Here is a 24206-nt window from a genome sequence, read left to right as displayed (position 1 = left end):
TATATGTATATCGTGAGCATCTATAGTTTCCTGTATGTGTTATCTTCTTTTGCATCTTCACATATCATACATCTTGAGCCAATACACTAAAATAAAATGGATTCACCTACAACTTTTGATTAGTGTGAGACCATCACCTTTAGGGTGGTCATCGCCCAAACCTTCTGCCTTACTCCTCCTGTTTTGCTGGATTCATTTGTGCACTTTACCACTACTAACCAGTGCTAAAGTGATTGTGCTCTTTCTTTCAACCATGGTGAAATTGGATTTCACCCAAATGGCACATTTCATGGGCACATTTAATTAACTTTAAAGTCCCCAGTAAAGTCTAATAATGAATTAATTTTTACTCTATTTTTGTAAATTGATGTGGGATTTTTCTTATGTCGTATTTTCACTTTATTACTGTTTGAAGTGCTGCATAAATACTTTACACATTGTCTCTAAGTTAAGCCTGACTACTTTTGTGTCAAGCTGCCAGAGGATTAAGCACAGGTTAAATTGGGGGTTGCCTGTGTTCCACCATGACAATAGTTGTGGTTCCTACTTGAGTAGGGTGTCACTCCCCTCACCCAGTAACCCAATTTCCCACAAATAGTTATATACATTTTGGTAGAAAGTAGGTATGTTTCTGAGCTGGGATTTGGCTTAAATACCTAACTAAATAGCAGCATGTGAGTGAGCCTGGCTTCCTCCAGAGAACAGTGGAACAGGTTGGTGGGACACTAGCTTTTAGCCCATTGCAGCCTGGCCCTCTTTCAGTATAAAAACAGTAGATTTGCCAGACCACTGCTTTAGTACTTATTGCCATGGATGGATGAGGTGAAGAAGGGAGAGCTGGGTCTGTGGAAGTAATGAGGATCCCAGCACTTCACTCATACTCCACTGTAATTCCCAGGATGACTCTGTCCATGGGAATGAGACACATTTAAATTCTAACCGTGATCAGGGGGTGATATTAAACTCATGCCTTAAATGCACATTAAAGTCAGTAGAGGCTAATCAATGTAGCTTTATAGCCCACTGTCGTGGGCTGTACTGGTTGTTAAAGGTCCTGAACCCTTTATAGGCCTGAGCCACAGCTAAGTGCCCATAACGAGGGAGAGGACCTTTAACACCTGGTATAGCCCCAGATAGAAGGGGAATAAGGCTAATAGAACATTCCAACCACTAAGGGTAGAATGTTCCGAAACTTAAAAGGGAGAAACCTGAAGACGAACATTGAAATTTTGGAAACTCTGGGCTTATCTCTGCTATTATAAGCCTGGTGCTACTCCATTGTTTTTAATGGAGCTCTAACTAGTCCGAAGTTCTAATGAACAATGTAGGCTGGGAACATTTGTGGCCAGTATGCAGTGTGACTTTCCCTGCCTCAGTCTCACACTAGGACAGGATTTGCATAGGTGATAAGGGCCCAGAAAGATAGGAAACCTGAAACAATTGTGAATTTGAGATGCCCCTGTGTCAGCATTCGCCACCACACAAAAATGTTGCACCTTGCCTTTCTATGTGTGCTCAACCGTGGTCGTACATATGCAGATGAACATGTGGTATTGCAATTTCATTCTGTGAATGCAGATATACACAAATCTGCTTGTTTTTCTAAACTACTCACATTATGATTTGTTTTGTTTTTAGACTCTATCCAATAGTTGTATATACATTCAATGGCTAAGCACTGGCCGTAGGGCTGCAGGGTGTGCAGCATCACCCCCAAAATAACCATGCAGTTCTGAAAATGAATGAGGGAGTCTTCTCACAAATTGCTGCTTATGCTTCTAAAAGAAAAATCGCTGTTTGATTTTCTTTCTTTGACTGAAATTGAGAGCACTCTGTAAAGTGAACTACCTGGCAAACTTCATGGGAGTAAATCCCTTTAAAGTGTAAGTGAGGAAGGGAGCAGCTTCGCAGGATGGTCCATCCTGCCAACAACTAGCCCCCTTTTGTCTCACTGTCTGGGAGGAATACACAAAGCCCAACAGCAGAGCCATTCACAGCCATGTGACCCAGGACATTGTCAGAAGGCATAATGACTTTTACAAGAAAATGTGAACTTTCTAAAAGTACTAAAGTATACAAAATGAGATGGATGGAATAATTGAAATAATCTCAGCCACTGGTAATTGCTCGGGCCATATTCCAGTCCATTGTTATTTTGCACACCATGCCACATTAGTTAGGACACAGTTATATGCAAATCAGTCTTGACCCTGCTCCTACGGGAACAGTTCAGCCCAAACTGCAAAGGCAGGTCCTCTCTGAACCGGGACACAGGCATCCCAGGACTGGTTTCACCCACAATGGATTGAGATGCGACCTGAGCGATTGCCAATGGCTGAGATTAATTCAACCATTCCATCCACCACCTTGCTGTTTTTACAATTTCTAAAATTTCAGGATGGTGAATTAAAATTCAACTTTACCATTAAAAGTGTTTTTAAATTACAATTCTTTAGATTCCAAACTCGATACGCCTATTAATTCTCACTTATTCAATGTAATAAGGTAACCCAATGTTATCCTATCAAGAGGTAGGCCTCATAGTAGTGAAAAATACATTTAGGTGTTTTTCACTACCAGGTCATGTAAAACCTATAATTACATGTCCAACATGTTAAATGCACTGCACCCTGCCCTGTGGTGGCTTACATGAGTATTAAAAGAGAAGTTTTAGCCTGGCAAAAAGCTTATTTTTTAAGGTCTAAGAAAAGTTTAAAAATGTCCTACTGGCCCCAATGGCAGGCCTGAGAAATGTATATTAAAGTGCTACTTTTGTAGGTGGCACAATGAATGCTGCAGGCCCACTAGTAGCATTTAAATTACCGGCCCTGGGTAAATGTAGTACCATATACTGGGACTTATAAGTACAATAAATGTGCCAATCAGGTGTAAGCCAATCTTACCATGTTTTAGGGAGGGAGTACAAACACTCTATCACTGGTTAGCAGGGAAAAGTGCAGAGAGTCCTAATGCTAACAAAAATGGATTCAACAGCAGAAGACAAAACTCTGGGGGAGACCCTGAAAAAAGGGCAAGGTCCAACACTAGGGTTCCTTGAACAGATTCAGCCAACACCCCCACTTCATACAGCCTTCAGCCATCTGCACCAGATAGTTGGCACAGGCTACCCCTGCTGCCCAACTCGCTGAAGCTTACCCTATGTGGTCAGCTTGCTGCCCTTGCCACTTCTTCCCTCCTGCTTGCCCCCACATCTGTGTGCCCCAGATCCCATCTCCTGCCCTTCATTATCAGCTTCCTGCCCCTCCATCTCTACTACCTGCTCTCTGTTCTCTATTTCCGTGCCCTGATCCATCCCACCTGCCCTCCATGGCCAACGTTCTGCTTCCTCCCCCTCCTCCTGCCCTGTGTTCCCTGTGTGCCTGCTCCTGCCCATTCTCCGCTGCCCTCCAGGGTCCATTGTGTTGCCCATACCAGCCTGCTCTGCTTGCTACCCCTGCCCTCCACACCTTGCCTTCTTTTCCCCATGTGCAAGCCTCCTGCACTCCATGGTCCATTATACTGACCCTGCCCAGGCCGGTCTGCTCACCATGGTCAGATTGCTGCCACTGCCTCCTTTCTGTTGTCCTCCGTTTACCATTTGTTTGCTACTGCCCTACCCCATCAGCCATTTGTGGACAGCTTACTGCACCTGTCCATGCTAACCTGCTTTATGTGGTCATCTTGCCACCCCGGGTCCTTCCTCCACCCTCCTTGCCATTTGTTCTCTATGTGCATGCCCCTGCTATGTTCCTCCTGCTCTCCATTGTCTGTTGTGCTGCCCCTTCCATGGGAGTATTTCCACAATGGTCAGCTTGTTACCTCTTGCCCTCTTCTTCCTGCCGTCCATTGTCTGAGTCTGTTCCCTCCCCCCTGCCCTGCATGGGCATTTGTGCCACCACTGTTCCTCCAGATACTTAGCTTTCTTCCCCTACCCACCTCCTCCCTGCCATTTGTTGTACAAGTCGATGGTCCTGCCCTGTCTATCCTGCCTTGCATGGACCACTGTGCTGCCACTGTCCCTCCCGCTTGCCCTCTGTGGCTAGCTTGTTGTCCTGTCACTGCCCCCTCCCCTGCCCCGTTGTCCATGCAACTGCCCCTCGCCAGTCACATGTGGTCCATTGTGCTGCACTGCCTCTCCAGCCAGTCCTGAGTGGTAAACTTGCTGCCCAGAACTGCTCCCCAATGGCCTCTGTTGTCTGTGTGTGCTCCTATCCTTATTTCCTGCCCTCCATGGTCCATTGAGCTGCCACTGAAACTCCTGCCTGTCCCACAAAGTCTATTGTAATGTCACTGCTCCTAATGCCCACCCAGTATGGTCATCTTGCTGTCCAGGTCCCAGTCCCCTTCCCACCTGCCTTCCATTGTCTGAGCTTATGTCCCTATCCCCTCTCATGCTCTCCATGGTCTGTTGTGCTACCACTGTCCCTCCTGCATGACCTGCATGGCCTGTTGTGCTACTACTACCCCTCTTGACTGACTTGCATGGTCAGTTGCTGCCCCTGCCTTCTTTCTCCTGTCTCTTGTTCATCCTGCATGGTTGGTTTGCTGATCCTACCCACCCTCCCACATTCCTTCATGGTCTGTTGTTCTGCTATTACACCTTACACCTGCTATTGCCCTATGTGGTCCGTTGTGCTGCCACCACCCTTCTTGCTTGCCCTCAGTGCTTAGATTTGAGAGACTAGGGTTTTCTATATCTCAATCTTTGGGTATAATCACTAAATAACCACTGCCACTGTCATCTGGACCTTTGTTCATCGACAACGAGAACTAAGGAGCAATTATCTACATACTAATATATCATTAAAGACTTTTAGTTCAGTCAATAAAGAGAATTAATGTGAGTTGAACAGCTTTATTATCAATTCCTTTAGTGTTCCATAGTTCATTCATTAAGTAAAAGTCTTAGATCTTAGCATTACAAGTTCATATAATCCATCAATCAACATTTGATTATAAAATAGAATACTACATTAGTTATAGTAACAGTTAATATTGAAATAACACAACAAGCTTGTTCTATAGAGGGAGACCATAATACTAGACTAAATTGGAATAATTAGGGAAAAACATGTCAGTTCAAAAACTTGATGAGGAGTTTTGCTGAGAGAATCAATGCACAAGCATAAAGCATTTACATATCAGACTTGAAGGATATTCACAGTCATAAATCAGCAGACATTAAAGAAATAGGCTAAATAACCTATCATGCAGAGAAGTCTATGAATCTCAGAGATGAGTCTATGGTCAGAATGTCGGGAAGGAATGAGGAATCCCACCAGCTACTCTAGGAGCACGCACTAATATACACAAACAATGTCATATTGCAACATTATTTTCTTCCGCCTTCTTCATCCTCCAATAGAATTTCAATAAACTCCTGGGAATAGGCAAATTCCTCACTTCCACATAGTGGTACAATAGACTTTCAGACATTAGACCTCGAAAGGTTACTTCATTGGTTTTTTGCCGTCCACATTGTTTTCTCTCATGAATCATTCTTCTGGTAGCCTCCTCTCCTCTCGGTGAGAACTCACTATTATTTGTATAATACAAAACAAATGCCTATTCAGTAGCTAACAAAAGGCTTCTGGAAACATACAACATATGTAAGAAAGAGAAAAAGAGAAAAAGATTGTGCGCAAACAACTACTCAATGTGAAAAACAAACCTTTCAGTGTTAATACACAATTTTTCAGTTAACATGGCATCAACAGTAAGGCTAACTTAAGCCAGCACTTTCATTTATTTGCAGGTCTATAACATTTAACTATGATTACCTTCTACAAATGTTGCCTTTAATATACATTTTACTTAAACCTAAGCTTTGCACATTTATTAATAAAAACATTTTAGTAGCAAATAAAATTAGCATCAACAGTTTCCCCCCTCTGATGGTTGAAAAACAATCACAATTTTCCTCACAAATGAATCTTTAGAGTGCACTTCTTATAATCTCTATTCTCTCTCTTCCATTTCAAATTCTTCTCTGATTTGTCTTTTTATTTCTTTATTGTTCTTCCCTGTTAAATAGCATCTAAAGCCTTTATAGAAAACATATAAGCATATCAAGCAAATGCTAATGATTAATGCAGGTGTCAAGATGACTCTAAAAAGTCCTCCACCCAGTGCTGCACACATATTGCCAAAGACAGAAGCTCCTTTGCCTAAACTCCCTAATACACTAGATGTTTCTATAGGTTCTAATTCAGGTTTCAGGTCAGGAATGTTCTTTATAAATTCTATCTTTCTAATCTCGTCAGAAATATATGAGTAGCAATGTTGAACTTTCAACATTTTGCAGACTCTGCCATCCTTGCCTAATAATACATCTAAAGCTAATCGATCTTGTAAGACCATCAATCTAATAGCAACTAATTTGTGTTAATAACCAGCAAAGCACCAGAAGTAGTAGTAGTCAGTTTATCTAATACTGTTGATAACTCTCTAATTTTCTTGTCATTTAAAATTACTCCTCAGGTGGTATGGTTGCTCTGAAAATGACTCCCAGTAATTGGGTACCATCATTAGTACTACTGGTCTGTTCTATGGGGTTGTGTCATTGTTAAAACATCCATGTTGTTTTAGTAAATGATAAAGCTTAATAGCAAACACCCTCCCAATCAGCAAGCAACTGAAAATAGGCATCTTGTTCACACAAAAAGTAAACTCCTGGAATAACTGCTACTTCCTCTGTTAGAATTTCTACAGGTCCTCCTAAAACTTCAAATTTTTGTTCACAATTACTTATAGCAATGTGTCTTTTTCTGAACTGATTTCTTCTTTTTTAAACACATAGTTTCCTATTTTTCATCTATCTAATTTTAATTTAGGATAAACCATTTTCTTTTTGTATTAATCTTCTTCCTTCTTACAAACATTCTTGAAAATATTTCCCTCTTTATTTGCACTTCGAAACATTTGACCTCTTTCCTCGTCTAATGTTGAAATGCACTCCTTTTCTAATGGTCTCATTGACTAAACAGTTTAGATTCTTTTCATATGCCTTAACACCTGATCTCAACAGGTCCTGACCATCAAATCTGCCTGGATTGTTAGCTTTTTGATCATCTGGTTTTAGACCTTTTACTGTGGTGGAGCCTCATGCCCTGTGACACAACCACAATAAACTCATGGCAAATGGACTGTGCATGATTAAGGCCAGTGTCCAACATTTTAAGATAAGGCTGCTGCGGTGCAGCAAGAGTAAGAGGCACTTGGCTGGTTACAAGTGAACATGTGTGCAACAATGTGTACACCCGCGTGAGGGGCTGTGCATGGGAGACCCTTGTCATGCACATACCAGTAACTGTGCACAGGTAGCCTGGTGCAGAAGGGACTCTGCAGGATTAGGTGTTGACCTGGGGTAGGCCTTATGATGTTGGTTTACACATATAGGAAAAGCCAGTGTGGTTTACTGTCTTGTCTGTGTTGACACTCCATTATTCACTTATGGAGGAAACTACCTTAGAGTGAAGCACTACTTCCCCTTGGTCTACAGACACCAGAGTCGTACCAATTTACAGTGTAACCTGGGTGAAAAGAACAATTCTGCAAAGTCCAAAGACATATCTGTACAGCTTATGAGTCATCCTTTCAAACTCTCCAGTGTTTCCACTCCCAGTCACAGATCTAGGTTTAATCGATCATTATTTTGCTAGCCACGACATCCCGATTTGGACCCAGCCATATTCAACTCAGTCTTGACACTGCTCCCCATGGGAACAGTCCAGCCCTAACTGCCAAGCCAGGTCCTCCCTGGACGGAAAACAAGCATCCTGGAACCGGTTTGGGGATCCACACTCATCAGCCAGGCTAGCTTGAATCCATTGGCGCAGCAAGCAAAGGACCCACTTCTAGACATGCCCTTAGACACTTAAGGCGCACATAGCAACATCACAAAAAAAAATGATGGATGGAGAGTTTTTAAACACTCAGCCTTAGTCACAGATCTGGGTTTAATCCATCGTTATTTTGCTTGCCACTTCACACCAGTTTGGACCCAGCCGTATTCAATTCAGTCTTGACCCTCCTCCCCATGGGAACAGTCCAGCCCTAACTTCCAAGCTAGGTCCTCCCTGGGCTGGAAATAAGCATCCTGGGACCTGTTCAGGGTATCAACCCTCATCAGCCAGACTAGCTTGAATCCAGTGGCAAAGCCAGCAAGGGACCCACTTCTGGGCATGCCCTTAGCCACTTAGGAGGCACAAAGCAACATCACAAAAAAAAATGATGGACGGAGTGTTGAAACTTAACACTCACCCCAGTCACAGATCTGGGGTTAATCCAGCGTTATTTTGCTCGCCACATCACCCCAGTGTGGACCCAGTCGATTACAAATCAGTCTTGACTCTGCTCCCCATGGGAACAGTCCAGCCTGAACTGCCAAGGCAAGTCATCCCTGGACCGGAAACAAGCATCCTGGGACCGGTTTCGGGGTATCACCCCTCATCAGCAAGTCTAGCTTGAATCCAGTGGCGCAGCGAGGAAGTGGCCCACATCTGGGCATTACACAGTAGTTCTGCCGGTGCAAAGGAGCCAGCGGGGCAGCCGTGGTTGGGCTCCCCAAGCTGCCCTGCATCGAGGGATCATGCACGCGGGGTGCCCGGTTGGGACTGGGCTCCCCGAAGAAAAAGAGTGCGGCACAAGGCTACAGATAATCAAAAAGAAAAATTAACATGGTTCTCCCAACTCAGAGGGAGATCCCTTGTTTACTTATTCATTTCACTGGCAAGGAGCGCCCCACAATGCCCCGCGAGGCTTGTCTCTTTTGGCATATTTTTGGCCTTGTTTTCGGCTTGTGGTGGCCCCAGAACGACAGGGTCATCACCAACAAATTCAGGAAGTGTGTGGGGAGCCACAGGAGCAGTGCAGCCTCCTCCTAAAAAGGGTTTAGTAGCTCCCACCTTGATTTTCTAGGTATTTGTAAGTACTCCCCAGGCTGGAGCATGTGCTCGGCAGGTGGAAGTGCTGTGCCTTCTAGGAGCATAGTCTATGGTTGCAGTCTCTGCGGCCTAAAGGTGGTCAAAAGCAGTTTCAAGTTGCACAAATAACTAAAAGATGTAATTGCACTTATTGTAATTAATTATATGAGTCCCTTTAAAATAATGCATTTCATTCCAAATGTTATTATGAGTGTATGCTGCAAACACCCTCTAGGGGTGAAAGGTTGTAATAGCCCATGTTTTGATTATAAATATAATCTCCTTTAGGGGCTATGTTTTAATTGGGTTATACATGCTAAACAATTATGCTGAGTACACAAATCACCGACACGTGCTTAGATATTTCCTCTTGTGGATGTTTTGATGAAGTATTGATGCTGACAACCACTCTTGTTCAAAAAGTACACTTGCTTTATTGCAAATAATAAGTGTGTTCACTCAAAGTTATATTCAATTATGGCATTTTAATACAAGTGAAAGCTTTTGCATGCGATTTGCTGACCTAGCCCTCCCTTCGGGAGGGGTAAGCATGATTATATAATGTAATCAAGAAGTATTTCCATCTGCTAATGTATATTTTTAAATTGCTGCATAGTATTGAGTGGAGTGTGTGCAATAAATGTACTTTTTCCTTTTTCAAAAGAAAAGGCATACACTGGACACTCATTTATTGAGTGTTATCATTGTGTATCTGTAAATAGTGATTACTTGCCCACACTAACTCCCTTGAGTAGACTGCTCCGCTTCGCCACCCTGAGAGAGTCAAGCACTATAATGGGGTGTTTGGTTTCCAGTGGAAGACAAATATGGAGGCCACACAACTAATGTCCCATTTTGTTACAAATACCATGAAACTTCTATGATTATGGTTGAGGATTCATTATTTTCTGGACAGGAACTTTGGAAAGGATCATACCATAATTGGAAAAAGAATATTCAAAAAATTCCTGTCTCTAGACTAAACTCAATAAAATAGTACATGTAATTGCATATGACAGTGGGATATGATATATCACTGAAGCTGAAGAAGGTAAGTATGCTCAATCACAACAGTCTTTAGAGGCACATTTACAAGAGGCTTGCATCACGTTTGCACCACGCAATTTGGTACATGCCTGATGCAAACCTCTAAGTCAGAGCCACACAAGCCGCTTTGAATGGTTCTGAGTGGCATCATAAATCTGGAGCAAAGCAATGCAGCGCAAATCGCTGCCATGCATTACTCTTCCCAGAGAAGTCACTCCATGGGCGTTGGGTGGGTGTTCCCATGCAACTCCCATGGATTTTGACACATTCACAGATTTACAAGAACTTGTAAACCTGGGGATATACCAAAATCGTATGCCATACGAGGGGAGGAGTAACAAAGAGAAATATCTCTATTTCTCCTCATTTCTTCCTCTTACTATGTGTGCTGCATTTTACAGCATACATAGAAAGAAGAATGTGCCTCCCAGGATTGTTTTTGTGCAGGAAGGTGCTCCTTTCTGCTTTAAACACAGTTCATCATTTGTCATTTTAGTTAGTTCTGTTTTGAATTCACTAATTAGTGATTCACTTATTCTTGATTGTAATATTTGCTTCAGAAATAACTCTTGTCTGCTTCTCTAAAGAATTCAAAGTAGTTCATTCATACCAGAAACAAATCGGAAATAAAGTTTCAACACTTTCTGACTTCCATACACACATGCACACATGAATGAAATCTTGACCAGTGGTAAATCACCGTGACTGATATAGTTTCACCTTTGCACAATAGGTTTCTCTAACACCAATCAATATGAGTACACTCACAACAAATTGTTATAGTCACTATCTCCATTGTGCAGTTGATGGCACCTCACGAATCTGCACCACAAAACCTTTAGCAGACACATAAAACCACAATTTCAATTGTCCTGGACTACTTCAAGTCTGATAGTAACTTCTGCACAACATCTAAACATAAACACAACCATTCTATCGACTTTACAATAACCCAAAATACACAACTTCAGCACAGTGACAGACTTTTATTCTGAAAATTGCCATAAATACATTTTTTATACTCATACCTCCACCACTGCAACTGCCTTCGAAACCACAAACACTTTCAGTCTTCAAGTACAACCTTTTGACTTATGGGACATGATAATTCTAAAATGAGGAAAATTATTTCAGCTCCTTTCTCCTGTGACATAAGCCATCCTGCCACTGCTAGTTAAGAGAGCGAGTTTTCCAAAGCTCAATCTTTGGGTATAATCATAAAATAACCCCACTCACTGGTTGTATGGGCCTTTGTTCATCGACAAAGAGAAATAAGGAGCGATCATCTACATGGCAATAAATTACTAAAGACTTCTCGTTCAGTCAATAAATGTATGTGAGTTGAAGGGCTTTATAGTCAATTATTTTATATTTATAATGTTAATTCAATAAGAAAAAGTCTTAGGGCCATATTTACCAAAGGGTTGCAGTACTTTTGTGGTGCTTTTGCACCATCCATGTGAAAACCTACAAAACCCTGGTGTGGTCTCTGACTTGTTTTTGCCAGTCTGCTACCACCACACATGTTTCTGACCTTGTGAGGTGAGATCCAGCGCTCTCAGTGGACAAAGATAAAGCCTGCTCTGGGCAGAGGTGCTTCACACCTCCTCCAGGACAGGATAGCTTTCCTGGGTGGGAAGCTTCAAAGACAATACCACCTTTGAAAAAAAATCAGGAACCTCTAGATAGTGAGGTAGGCCAAGCCCCATTTCCTGCTCCTGTTTTTGGCAGGAGGAAAGGCTGGAAAATGAGTTAGATTGGGAGGAGGACACCTCCTTAGCCAGCACCACCTTTAGGGAGGGGCAAGCGAGGTGAACCCCTCTCCAGTATTTCCCCCAACTTGGGAAAAATAACCTATCAGGGCTAGTGCAGTGCCCCTTGCCACAGGAAGTGGTCACTAGAGGGTGTAGACACCTTAAGGTAGGTAGTCCAGTGGCTACAACCTGTCTCCCCTTGTCACGCCCCTAAATTCATTATTTATGTGGCTTCCTGAGACCTGAACATCAGATTTCATGGACAAGAGAAGACCAGAACAAAGAAGACTAGCTGCAAGAGAACTGAAGCCCTGCTGCAGAAAAACAAGCTGCCAAACCCTGCCAGCTGCTCCAAGGACTCGACAATCACTGCTGCTGTTTCATTATGAGACCTGAAAGGACTCTAAGAACTCTGGAAAATCTACAGCCTTCAAGAAATTGCCAAGAAGCTCCCTTGGACTGAAGGTATTACTCCCCAGCACACCTTTGGCACCAGTCCCATGAAGTCTGGTTTGTCACCTTGCTGCTCCCTGACAAGCTTGATGCAGCACCAAAGCAAGAAAAGGTAAAACAGCTCTGGATGGTCAGATCTGCCTCTCCACCAAGTTTGGAGGCGCCAGGACCTACTGGAGCTACAGTGTACCAATACCCTGGGGACAGGACCTCCAATGGCAATCACCGAGAAGAAGAGTCCACTCCAGACTCTCAAGGTACCTCAAGTACCAAAGTAGTCTTAAAAATTACATTAACATTGACTTAATTTCTATAAATGTGTCTTTGGTTTATTCTTGGGTGTGCGTCTCATGTATTGCCTCAGTGAGTACAACAGATGCTTAGCACTACCCTCTGACAAGCCTTACTGCTAGCCCACACTACCACAAAAAGAGAGTTAGTATTATCTACTTATACCTCTGTATACCAATTGGACATTTACTGAGCTCTCTGTATAGTGCACTAAAATGAAGTACACTGTACAGAGAGCCGGCTTCCTACGGTGGTGCGTAGATATCCCCAGGCAAAAGCAAGGAATTGTGAAACAGTCCCAGATGTACCATTACTGGTAGACCTGAGAATGGGCCAAAATGCTATGCCTTACTAGGTGAAGCGTAACAAGAAGAAATATCTTTATTCCACTTTCTTACTTTCTTTTTTTATTTGTGTTGCATTCTGCATCACAGATAGAAAGAGAAAAGTGCCTCAGGGGATTGCTATTGCACAGGAAGCTGCCCCTTTAGTGGGCAAATGGGGATAACACTCCTGAGGGACTGCCTTTTGTTCATGTAGACAGGCTGGAGACATGGCCAGAGAAGGAAGACCAGTGCTCAAACTGTTTTTCCCATGGGCATGCAGCCCTCAGGTAGCCATACCTCTAGGGTGGGCTAACAAGCTCCTCACAGCCGAGGAAGGGTGAAGACATGTTGAGAGTGGCCAGAATGGTCAAACTGGGATTGCTTATCCCATTGGCTAGTGACCGTGTTGTACCCTTGGTCCACTTTCCTGGGATAAATATGGCATCCCTGGCACCCTGTACCTCAGATCACGCTGCATTTGTAAAGAGGACAGAAGAAGGACTGACCTACTTCCCTTGGAAATGCAAATAGAGAGCATTCACTATCTTCTGGACTGCTCGTGCTGCAATTTATGCTAATAAAATTCGGACTGTGCCCACAGCTCTTGGCTCAGGGGAAAGTATCTCCATAGCCCCATATTGAAGCAGGGACTGTCAGGATCAGTTGGCTGATCTTCTGGGACCAGTTCTAGGGACACAAGTGGTGAAGAAGACCAAACTGGCATGTTGCTAGCCACCGATGAATATATGCAATGCTCGATGCCGCTGGGCACCCCATGAAACCAATCCTCAATGGCCAACAGTTGCATCCAAGTCAGCCGGGTCCAGGAGGGCCATCGGAGTCTGAATTGGTCACCCAAGAGAGTCACTAGCCCCCTCTAAAGGATTTCACTTTAACCGCTGTGCTAAGAGTCATGTAGTTCAGTAATGTCTAGTTTTCTACTGCCTCAAAGAGAACTACGTGGGGCCCTGACCCCTGTGGCTAAAGTCTTCCCACATTACCCGTGGTCCAAGGAATCCCCACAAAGGCGTCCCTGAAGACAGCACAGCAACCGGAGCATCTTTGAGCATCTTTTGATCCTGCATCCACAGAATTGGGACCACTCCATTATCGTCTACGGCGGTTGTGCTGTAAAGACTGGAACCGAACTGGAAAATGCTCTAGTGGCCAGGTAACTGTCGAAAGTATTCTTACTAACCCCCTAGTCCTTCTTGTTGGATTTAGTCACACAAGCCGACCGGAGTAGCCAAACTTACTGTTTCAAACTATTGAAAAGTTTGCAAAGTTTTTGTTGACCAATGCTTGTTTGCAGTTGGAATTAATAGTGATAACATCTTTAAAAATCTGTATCTACAGAACCCTCTGGTGGATTTTGCTCATCAAGGACTCTAAAACTTATAAAATACACTCTATTTTTATAAATTGGTGTTGTGTTTTTTGTGTTGTTGTGTGGCTTTCTTATTTTGATGTTTGGTACTGTTAAATGCTTTACATTAAGTTCCTTTGTTTAAGCCTTGCTGCTCAAAGTCACAGCTAACCAGGGTTGAGCTTAAGATTTTCAAATGAGACTGAGTGGTCCCAGTAGAGGTTTTTGAGAGTGTATTACAAAATAAGGCTACCTAGCCATATCATGTAATACACCCAGTTCCTCATTACAGTTTTCTCACAAACATGGTTCATCAAATCCTAGCAGGGGATCAGCATTTTTCACAGGGTAAAAACTCTTTAGAACACAGCACAGTATCTAAAGTTAGAATTGTGCCAAATTATCTACATTGTTCTCACCCTTTATATGTGCTGCTTTTGTGAGCCTCGAATACAGGCTATCTCTATAATGCATTTCATGGGGTTCATGTCCCAGAGTCTTGTAATGGGTACCACAACATGCCTATGTTGTGGCCAACCAATCAAGGGGGAGGTACACAGGGACCCACCCTCACATGCCCTTCGGGGTCAGGGTCCGCTCACTCTGCTCTCTTGGGTATATTTTTTTCATACATTTTCAGGATGTCGGGACGACGTCCCAGAGTCCTGAAATGGCTGCTTCAACATAGTGTTCAGGTTGTGATCAACTAATCAGAACTGACTAGTCTCTTTTAAGTAGACAATCAGAGAATACCTGAACACCAACGGCCCAGAAACTACTATCTTTCTAACCTCTTCATGATCACCTAAAGAACCCCATTAACTGCAGATTTCTCTGAAAATGGCTGAGCAGATGTACACCAAATCACGTAAAGTACGCTTTCTGAGTACAGTTCTAACTTTTTGCCAAATTTTCTTTCTCGCTTCCCAAAATTTCCTGTAGGAATTAACATAGGAAATCAACATTTTGGGAGCGCACCTTTTAGTTTCTACCCAATTGACAAATAGTATCAAACTTTCCACGAAGAAGCTGAGGTAGATGAACTTTGTTTTTCAATAGTTTTGTGAAGATTCATCAAATGGCACCAAAACTGTTAGCAAAACAATACGCACTCTCCCCATGGAAACTCTGATCTAATTATAGCTGTGTAATTCACACACACACACACAAAGGCAATGACGTGCACACACTCTTCATGATCAACAGTTGCAGGGGGCCTGAACAGAATTATATGTAGTCTATTCTGTGCCTCACATAAAAAGACTTCTAAAGACCAAACTGTGAAAGTTTATGGGTGGGAAGATATTAGTCAATTTCTGAATGGACTGATGTCAGCCCATTATTAATATTTAACCGTGGAGACCAGTTCCTATTACAGCCAATCAAAATTCCTGAAACACAGAACCTTTACAGCAATTCTGATAGGACTTTCAGCCAACCAAAAAGGATCTCTCCTTAGTTAGACACTTCTGATTAGCTGATCTCAGCCCAGTCATTTGATTAATGGTCAGTAGGCACCTCCAAGTACTGTGTTACAGTTCAGAAAGCTGTGTGGCACCGGAACACAAACAGCTTTTGGTGTTTTGTGGCAAAAAATGACCCTTTATTCTAGTAACTTTTTTTATATAATGCAAATGCCTCTGACACCATAAATCACGATTTTTACTTTTCTCAGCAAGACTATTTATTGACTGCGAGTTATGATTCAATTATAACAATTATTGATTCTTTGAAACAGAAGGAACACTTCTTCATTGCGACAAGTACATGTCCTTTACATAAAACATTAAGAACATTAATTTTTTTACAGTAACTTTGATAACAAATCAACAAACATAAACAGAATACTTTGAAAAAACAAATAGATTTGTTACACTACAGTACTCAGATATCCCATTTTGTAGAATGTGGGGACTTAAACCTCAACGTTAACTACTTGTTATGGTCCTGTGCTGGGTCAGAGAGGAGTATTTTAAGTCGCGTTTTACGGAATAGTTGTATTATTTCCATTTTAGTTTGATTGAGATCTGGTCTCACAGTGGGAATAAATGATAACCCTTTCCGTAGTACTTTAATTTCATGGAAGCATAATTTGAACAAATAGATAATCAGAAGTTTCTATCTGCCTGTCAATATAGCGTTGTTCTTCATTCGCATTTATAGAGACCCCAGCCCGCCAAAGTAGGATTGGATCAGAATCACACGCCAATCCCTTTGCACCATGGATTAACCCAATTGGTATGTGAAGATTAACTGTATATAGCTGGGTTGTAACATACTTACAAATGACAAGAATACCAGGGAACCCCGCACCTTATAGATCCATTCTCTTTTGTACCATAGGTAAAGAAGGCGACAGTAACCCACAATCGCTAGTACGTAAGTCTCTACAATCCCCAAAAAGTTGTTTGTTTAAAAAAAAAAAATAAGAGTATCCAATTTTTTAACATTAAAAGCAGACATATCATTACCCCCACAGGATAAAGATGTCCATTTGGAAACACATATGAGCCCTGACGAAGACCTTATGAACAAAATACAGGTCCATCTCAACCCAGGTCGAAACGCGTCGGCTAACAGAGAAAGAGACACGTTTGGGATAAAAATTAGACAATAACGTCCCCAGAAGAGCTTAAACAACATACCTAATTAATGCTCTCTACAACTACTACGAAACACTCCTCTCTGACCCAGCACAGGACCATAAAAAGTAGTTAACGTTGAGGTTTGAGTCCCCACATTCTACAAAATAGGATATCTGAGTACTGTAGTGTAACAAATCTATTTGTTTGTTCAAAGTATTCTGTTTATGTTTGTTGATTTGTCATCAAAGTTACTGTAAAAAATTTAATGTTCTTAATGTTTTATGTAAAGGACATGTACTTGTCGCAATGAAGAAGTGTTCCTTCTGTTTCAAAGAATCAATAATTGTTATAATTGAATCATAACTCGCAGTCAATAAATAGTCTTGCTGAGAAAAGTAAAAATCATGATTTATGGTGTCAGAGGCATTTGCATTATATAAAAAAAGTTACTCTATAGATTCCGGCCTCTGATAACCTTACAGGAATCTCTCCCCCCTGTTATATATCCATCCTTTATTCTAGTAAGCATGCGAGTGGATTTAGATGTTTTTTATTGATCATACTTGTCATTAGAGATCTTTTACAAATAGGAGGCAGTGTGGGATTTCTATACATTTCTGTAAAATATTTAGCCCGCCCATAACTACAGGTCAAAGAATTCAAAGGGATGATTGCTAAAACTCACAATGATTTGGGCATGTCACACGTGAGATGTGGCCACCAGGATCAGTGCTAGGATAGTCACCCACCAGGAAAAAAAAAATGTACACCGAAAATATGCAGTTCTTCATGGCATAGCCACTCATCCCGAACCACCATTAGGTGGTGCTTTAACACCAGCTGTGATAGCTACTATTCAGCAGTGCAAAAGTCATTTCCAGCTTTCCTGCTGACATCAACATCATGACTACCAAAACTGGGGCCCACAGTTTTGAGTGATTCTATGTGTTAAACATTTAACTTTGATTTATAAGACTTGTGAATATTTTATGGTTTAAACAGTTTCACGTTTCCAGATTGGAAGTAAATTGTTTGATAGATTGAATCGATAAAAAATAACAACATTACCTTTAAATGTTGTGAGCATGGTGCTGCTTTTTTAAGTACAGATTTATGACTTAAGGATTTTTGTGACTCTTCTGCGGTTCTCTTCGTACACATTCCCATGTTATCATTTCAGTCAACAACGTAATGAGAAGGTAAAATGAATGTTGATGCCACGAGGAGTTTTAAGGGTGATTAATGAAAGCTGCATAGTTCAGACCAGAAGATTTCATTAGTCACTAGACAGTTGCTAGGTGGAAGAAACAGTCAATTGTAAGTGTGTTAGCTGGGAAAAGCTCGGCGAGACTGCAGTACAAAGAGATGCCGTTAATTATATGAGGGTGTAATCCTCTTTATAACTTTTTTTTCCCCACGACAAAAGAAAATGTTAATTGGCAAGATTTAAAGATATATTAAAAAGCACCTGGTATATAATCCAATAAGGCTCCATAAATATTTCATTACCTCTGGTGATTCATATAAAGTAATTGTAGTCACAGCCATAAAAACTGTACAAAGAGAGAAGAATATGATAATGTAAGTAGTTGTGCGGATTTACGTTTTTAAAGGGGAAATAGACAGTTTTTGAGCGAATGAAAAGCAGGTAAAGTGAGGGTAAAAGGTTCACACCAGACTTAAAAACTTGCTATGCCAGTGATATATTGTTGCAAAGAATAAGTGTTCATGGACCACCTGCCCCTGCGCAGGACAAAGTGGCAAATAGTTCTTCTGGGTCAAAGGTAACAGAAAAAACAATGTCCAGATGCCTTTAACAGTTTGTTTTCTGTAAATTACTTTAATTTTAGTATATGTACCACCCACAAATGCTGATATCTCACGTTTGCCTTGACCATGCGGGAGTAACAAATCCAGTCCAAGATTTTTCTATTTTTTAAACTTGGACCTGTAGTCCCAGGTTGCAAAAACACTTGGATTAGATAAAATGTTCTTGAGAGCTCTGGAATCAGTTTCACTCACATGGGAAAGAAGATCTGGTTACATATCGTTAGAGATATATTTCCCCTTTAGGTCCACAGAACCCAGGAAGGACTCATTAGGAGAATCCAAACTGGAAATGTCTGTGTTGAGGTCGAGCCTCCCTCCAGAGCAAAGACCAGCCGGCTTTTTAACTTGCTTTATCGCCTTAGCTGGTCATCACCCCCTTCGCTTTTCTCCAGAAGAAGAAAGAGGAGAGCAATGTCTGGGCTTAGTAAAATGCTTCCCCATACTATCCCTCAGACAAATATCTTCAGAACCACCCTGGAGTGCAGTAATAAATAAAGGTTTACCAGAAGCAGAGAAAACTGCTTCCAACCAGTCCCCCCAGCGCATGTACACAAACAGCAATAAAACCAGCTGAAAAATGCCACTCGGCGTACTAACAGAATGCAAGGGAAGAGCTAACACATACAGCTCCAGCCTCCCCAAGTAGCCCGCCCACCCGGTAGGCGTCAAGCCATGAAGCCGCTGCAGGGCACGTCCAAATGCCAGACAGCACGGTGAGAGGCTTCAGAAATACCCAAATCCTGCCTCTGGTATAGCACCCGCTGGGTAAAAGCCAGAGACACACCCCCGGACCACACTTGGTCCCAACCGCACCGTACAAAGAGGCGGGCCAAGCCGTGACCAGCAACATGCAATGCAGCCCACTCCCAGCAACCCCGGGGCCATGAAGAAAAAAATCCCAACAGGAGCAGATACCAAGGCAGGCCAAGCAGTGGCAACAGATAATGTGGCCCCCTCTGGCATCCATGATGCAATGGTGGAATCAAGGAAACACTGACCGGGAGGCCAACCAAGGCCAGCAAGCAGGGCTCCCGGCAGCTAAGTATACTCACGGGGTCCAGGAGGCTAACCACGCATCCCGACCACCAGCAGCTCCCACGACGGTCCCGAGACACTCCTAGATCCCAGTAGAAGGAGAGGCCGTAAACAACACACTGAAGGAGGTAAAAGCCCACCAGTTACCTCAGCGTCCCCCCATCTGGCTATAGTATTATAGCTTTATAACACAGCAGACCCAATCTGTGAAGTACAGAATTTTTTTTAAAGAACTGTGTACCAACAGGAATTGAGAGGTATCAGATTAACCTCTTCATACTCACCCTCAATTACCTACATTCGTGGGGTGAATACCTGGTTTACCAGGATCTGTACTGATTTATAAAAAGATTGCAAGAACCCTAGAGGAAGAACAACAGGGTTAGATTCAATCAACCCGAGCAAACTAATGAAGATCTAGGTCTACTGTTGAGGTCTTTTTTAGGACAAAACCAGAGGGGTCACAGAGGTCGAGGAGGTCAGAGGGGCAGAGGACAGACTCGACTCAATCAAGATCAAACATGGCAAGGGTTTTCCCCTCGAATAACACGGAGTCGAGGACGCAATCAACTGTAAACGATATTGTAGTGAACTTATCTGATTACAACTTATCAGACGATGAAAGACTGGTTTTGAATAAAGGTCTAGGATTCGTGCCTACCCCAGCTCACGATAAATTCAAATGCCGCATCGAGTTCCATGAAACTATGAGAAAGATCAAAATCAAAAAATTCTTTGCCAATAAAACACAGGATCCCCCCTCCCTGTTTTCCTCTGATTTACGTTGCCCCTCGGGGTTCTTCCCGCCTTCAGCAAGTCTGGGCCCAGAGGTGGCGGTCTTTGAAAATAAAATTCTCCATGAAATTGATGTACTTGACAAAAAGAATGAGAATCATACCTTTAACAACATGAGTAAAAAAGACTGGGCAGCAGTTAAAAGTCTACAGGATAACCCCCTGATTACCATTAAATCTGCGGATAAGGGGGGTGCGATAGTCCTAATGAACACCAGGGATTATGAGGATGAGGTCCTCAGACTTTTGAATAACCGTGACAATTACCATCCTTTGACACGCGACCCTCGTAGTGAACTTTTGGGGCTGATTGGGTCTATGGTGTCCACAGCAAAAGAAAAGAAGTGGATTACTGCGAAGGAGGCTGAGTTCCTTGTGAATGCCAAATCAAGAACACCGGCATTCTACATACTTCCGAAAATTCACAAGGCCGCCAGGCCTCCCCCTGGCCGCCCGATAGTATCGGGTATACAATCTGTTCTTGAGCCCCTTTCGCAATTTGCGGACTTTTTCTTAAGAGAATCAGTCATCAAACAAGCCTCCTTTGTGCAGGACACTAGAGACATTCTAAATGTATTGGAAACTGTGAACTTTGATACACAGTCTCAATTTCTAGTGACGATCGACATTGAGTCACTATATACCTGTATCCCCCAGGACGCGACGCTGGTGGCAGCAGCTCGCGCCCTGGATGAACCGGAGTGGTTTTACGATACACCACAGTCGTTCGTCCTGCAATGTATTGAAATCGCACTAACCAGGAACTATTTCTGCTATAAAAATGATCTATTCCTGCAAGTCTCTGGCACTTCAATGGGCGCAACCTTTGTGCCCAGTCTGGCCTGCATTTATGTAGGCCAGTTTGAAGAACATCACATATATCACCATGCCAATCCCTTCCAGAGGAATATTTTCCTCTGGAAGCGATATATTGACGACGTGCTATGTATCTGGGAAGGCACTGAGGATGACTTGTTGCTCTTTTTGAATAGGTTAAATACACTAGACCAAAGCCTTAGATTCACTTGGACCTACAACCGCCAGTCTGCAACCTACCTGGATCTTGATATCCGGGCGGAACAGGGGCAATTGACAACGAAGGTACACCAAAAAACCACCGATAGGAACTCGCTACTATTGTTCAATTCTTTTCACCCCCGGGCCCTCAAAGATAATCTGCCAGTGGGTCAATTCCTCCGGTACAGGAGGAAATGCTCTTCCACGGCGGATTTCATGCAACAGTCAGAGGAGCTGAGTGATAGATTGATTCAAAGACAGTATCCTAGAAAGGTGGTAAAAAATGCGAAGAAAAGAGCCTTAAATACACCACGCAGTGTCCTTTTGGAGACAATTCAAAAACCAAAAAGTGACTGCTTGCCTGTCGTTATGACATTTGATCCACTAGCAAGCAGACTTAGACAACTGATGCGAAAAAATTGGGATCTGTTATCTACAGCAGAATTTAAGATGCCATCCCCTAGGTTTGCAAAAAGAGCAGGCAACCTGAAGGATAGACTAGTGCATTCTCGAGTGAGAGTAGAGAAAAATGCTTCTGGTCTCCCGGTGGGTCATTACCCATGTGGGTCATGCTCTGTGTGTGGCTTGACTTCCAAGTGTGACAGAGTGACTTTACTGGATGGTAGAACATGGTATCTAACTCAGTTCATCAACTGTAACACAAATAACGTGATTTATCGTATCACGTGTGGGTGTGGCTTGCATTATATAGGTCTGACTTCAAGGAAGGTCAAGATAAGAATTCAGGAACATCTTAGTACCATCAGAATGGGGAAACTAACCACTAAATTTGTTCAGCATTGCGTCACTGAGAAACATGATTCTAGATCATTAACTTGGACTGTTCTAGAAAAGGTCAAGGGTGATGCTTCAAACATTGATACACTGCTAATTAATAAGGAGGCCCGTTGAATTTTTTCTGAAAAGGCAGACAGAATTGGATTAAACGATGGGATAGAATGGAACAGAATCTCCTTGTGAAGAATAGAGTGGTGATTGCCTTTCTTTGTGTCAGCATGCCCTCTGTATGTGCTAAAAAAATGTGAAAAATGAGCCTCACAATGTTTGTTATAAGGCTGTTAACATAACCCTTACCCCTATGAATTGACCAGTTATAAGCTGGTAATAAGCGTATCTAAAAGATGTCCAAAATAAGCAATACCGAATAATCCTGTCCACATTGGTGTTTGGGTACAGTATGAGAAATCCCAGAAACACTGGGTGGTTGGCTGGTGCGAACCGCTAAGTTGTCATCATTTTCCTATTAGAGAATCTGCCCTCTGATTACGCACACGAACAGATGCTCAGAGTTGTTGGGAGACCGTGCCACTATTATTAGGACTCAAATAATCTGTGGTAGACATTATTAATGATCGTGGCATTTATCGAGTAAGTGAAGTGTTTTAAAGTTATGCCGGTATTTAGGAACACTCCACAAGCGGTTCCCTCAAAAACTTTGAATATTTGCAAACTCTAAGATGGCGCTCCCTTTGACGTGACCTGGCACATGATTTCAATGAAGCTGACGGAAGTCACGTGTTAGATGACGTGTTCATCAATGGGCCGCGTTGAAGCTCCCGCTGCGGCTGAGACGAAGCTCGGGATGCCAATTTATCGCGGTGAGACGTATGAGTGGGGGAGAGATGCGGATTTGGGCACATTCATTCTTTTGAGTTAAAGGGATGTTTATGTGGGAGTTTTGAACCTCGGTCCGGTGTAAAACTCCACTTTACTTGACTGTGTGTAGAAATGCTTTTTGCCAGTCAGTAAAAGTAGCCTGTGTTCAGCTCTAAATGAAGAGAAGGGATAAAAATGAGAGTGTTATAAAATACCCTTCAATCTATATAACGGACAAATATAAGTGGTATGTTAGACGTTTGTTGGAAGTGATTGGGTGAAAAATTGGTTTCTGAACGAAGGCGTTTATTAATTCTTTTTACAGAATGCCCAAACTACAAAAGGGCTTGTGAAACATAGGATCACTGTAACATTTACAGTACCTGTTTTAGACGCTGTCGAGCCGGTATGAGAAACATTGGCTGACAACGGGTAAGGAGAAACCTTTGTTTTTATATATGATTGGAAAAATGGATCATGTGGGATTGTGTCCTGGCACTCAGTGAGTAATGGCAAGAACCCTTTTCCTTTATGTTTTGCAGTCACAAATAGTTCAGTACAGAATGTGCTGACAAGGTGAATGCTATACCTTTGTGAATAAATATTTTTTTCACACCTTGACAATTTTTTGAACACCTGCAGTGTCATTTTGGTTTAGGGTTCTTGCAATCTTTTTATAAATCAGTACAGATCCTGGTAAACCAGGTATTCACCCCACAAATGTAGGTAATTGGGGGTGAGTGTGAAGAGGTTAATCTGATACCTCTCAATTCCTGTTGTTACACAGTTCTTTAAAAAACATTCTGTACTTAACAGATTGGGTCTGCTGTGTTATAAAACTTCTTTGAGTGGGGGATGACCCAATCTGTTCGTTTCCCCTGCAGCTCCCTGTTGTTATAAGACATATAGTATTATAGCCCCAGGCAGGAGTGTGGGTGGAGTTAGCAAGCGTTTCTTGTTTTGTTTCCTGTCATTGAATATTACCTCAAGGTTTATGACTGGGTCGAGGACAAGAGACATAGAGGTAACTTTCCTTTGTTTGGTGAAGGTTTCTTTTAGTTTTGAGACTTGTTGTGATGTCATCAATCGACGGTTCATTACATTTCAACTGCTACTGAAGGAGAGCCCAAGCCTCCACATTGGCTAAAAAGGGGTAACAAAGCCAAA

The 24206-nt window shown here is 42.4% G+C and overlaps 1 protein-coding gene across 2 annotated transcripts in view; it reads right to left on the bottom strand.

The window, feature by feature from the left end:
* VAT1L (vesicle amine transport 1 like) overlaps positions 1-24206 on the bottom strand; it is a 781678-nt gene that overhangs the window by 30150 nt on the left and 727322 nt on the right. The window contains exon 9 of one of the 2 annotated variants that reach the window (XM_085639999.1): positions 4837-5536. The exons of the other annotated variant lie outside the window; for it this stretch is intronic. Within the exon in view, the coding sequence (XP_085496125.1) occupies positions 5534-5536 (3 nt within the window). The 3' untranslated portion in view covers positions 4837-5533. Of the gene's footprint in view, positions 1-4836; positions 5537-24206 lie in introns of those variants that run through there. 2 annotated transcript variants of the gene reach the window in all.

This window comes from Triturus cristatus, chromosome 12, assembly GCF_964204655.1.
Source record: "Triturus cristatus chromosome 12, aTriCri1.1, whole genome shotgun sequence".
NCBI lineage: Eukaryota > Metazoa > Chordata > Amphibia > Caudata > Salamandridae > Triturus > Triturus cristatus.
The sequence above is the reverse complement of the archived record's forward strand: the minus strand, read 5'-3'. Positions and strand labels throughout refer to the sequence as shown.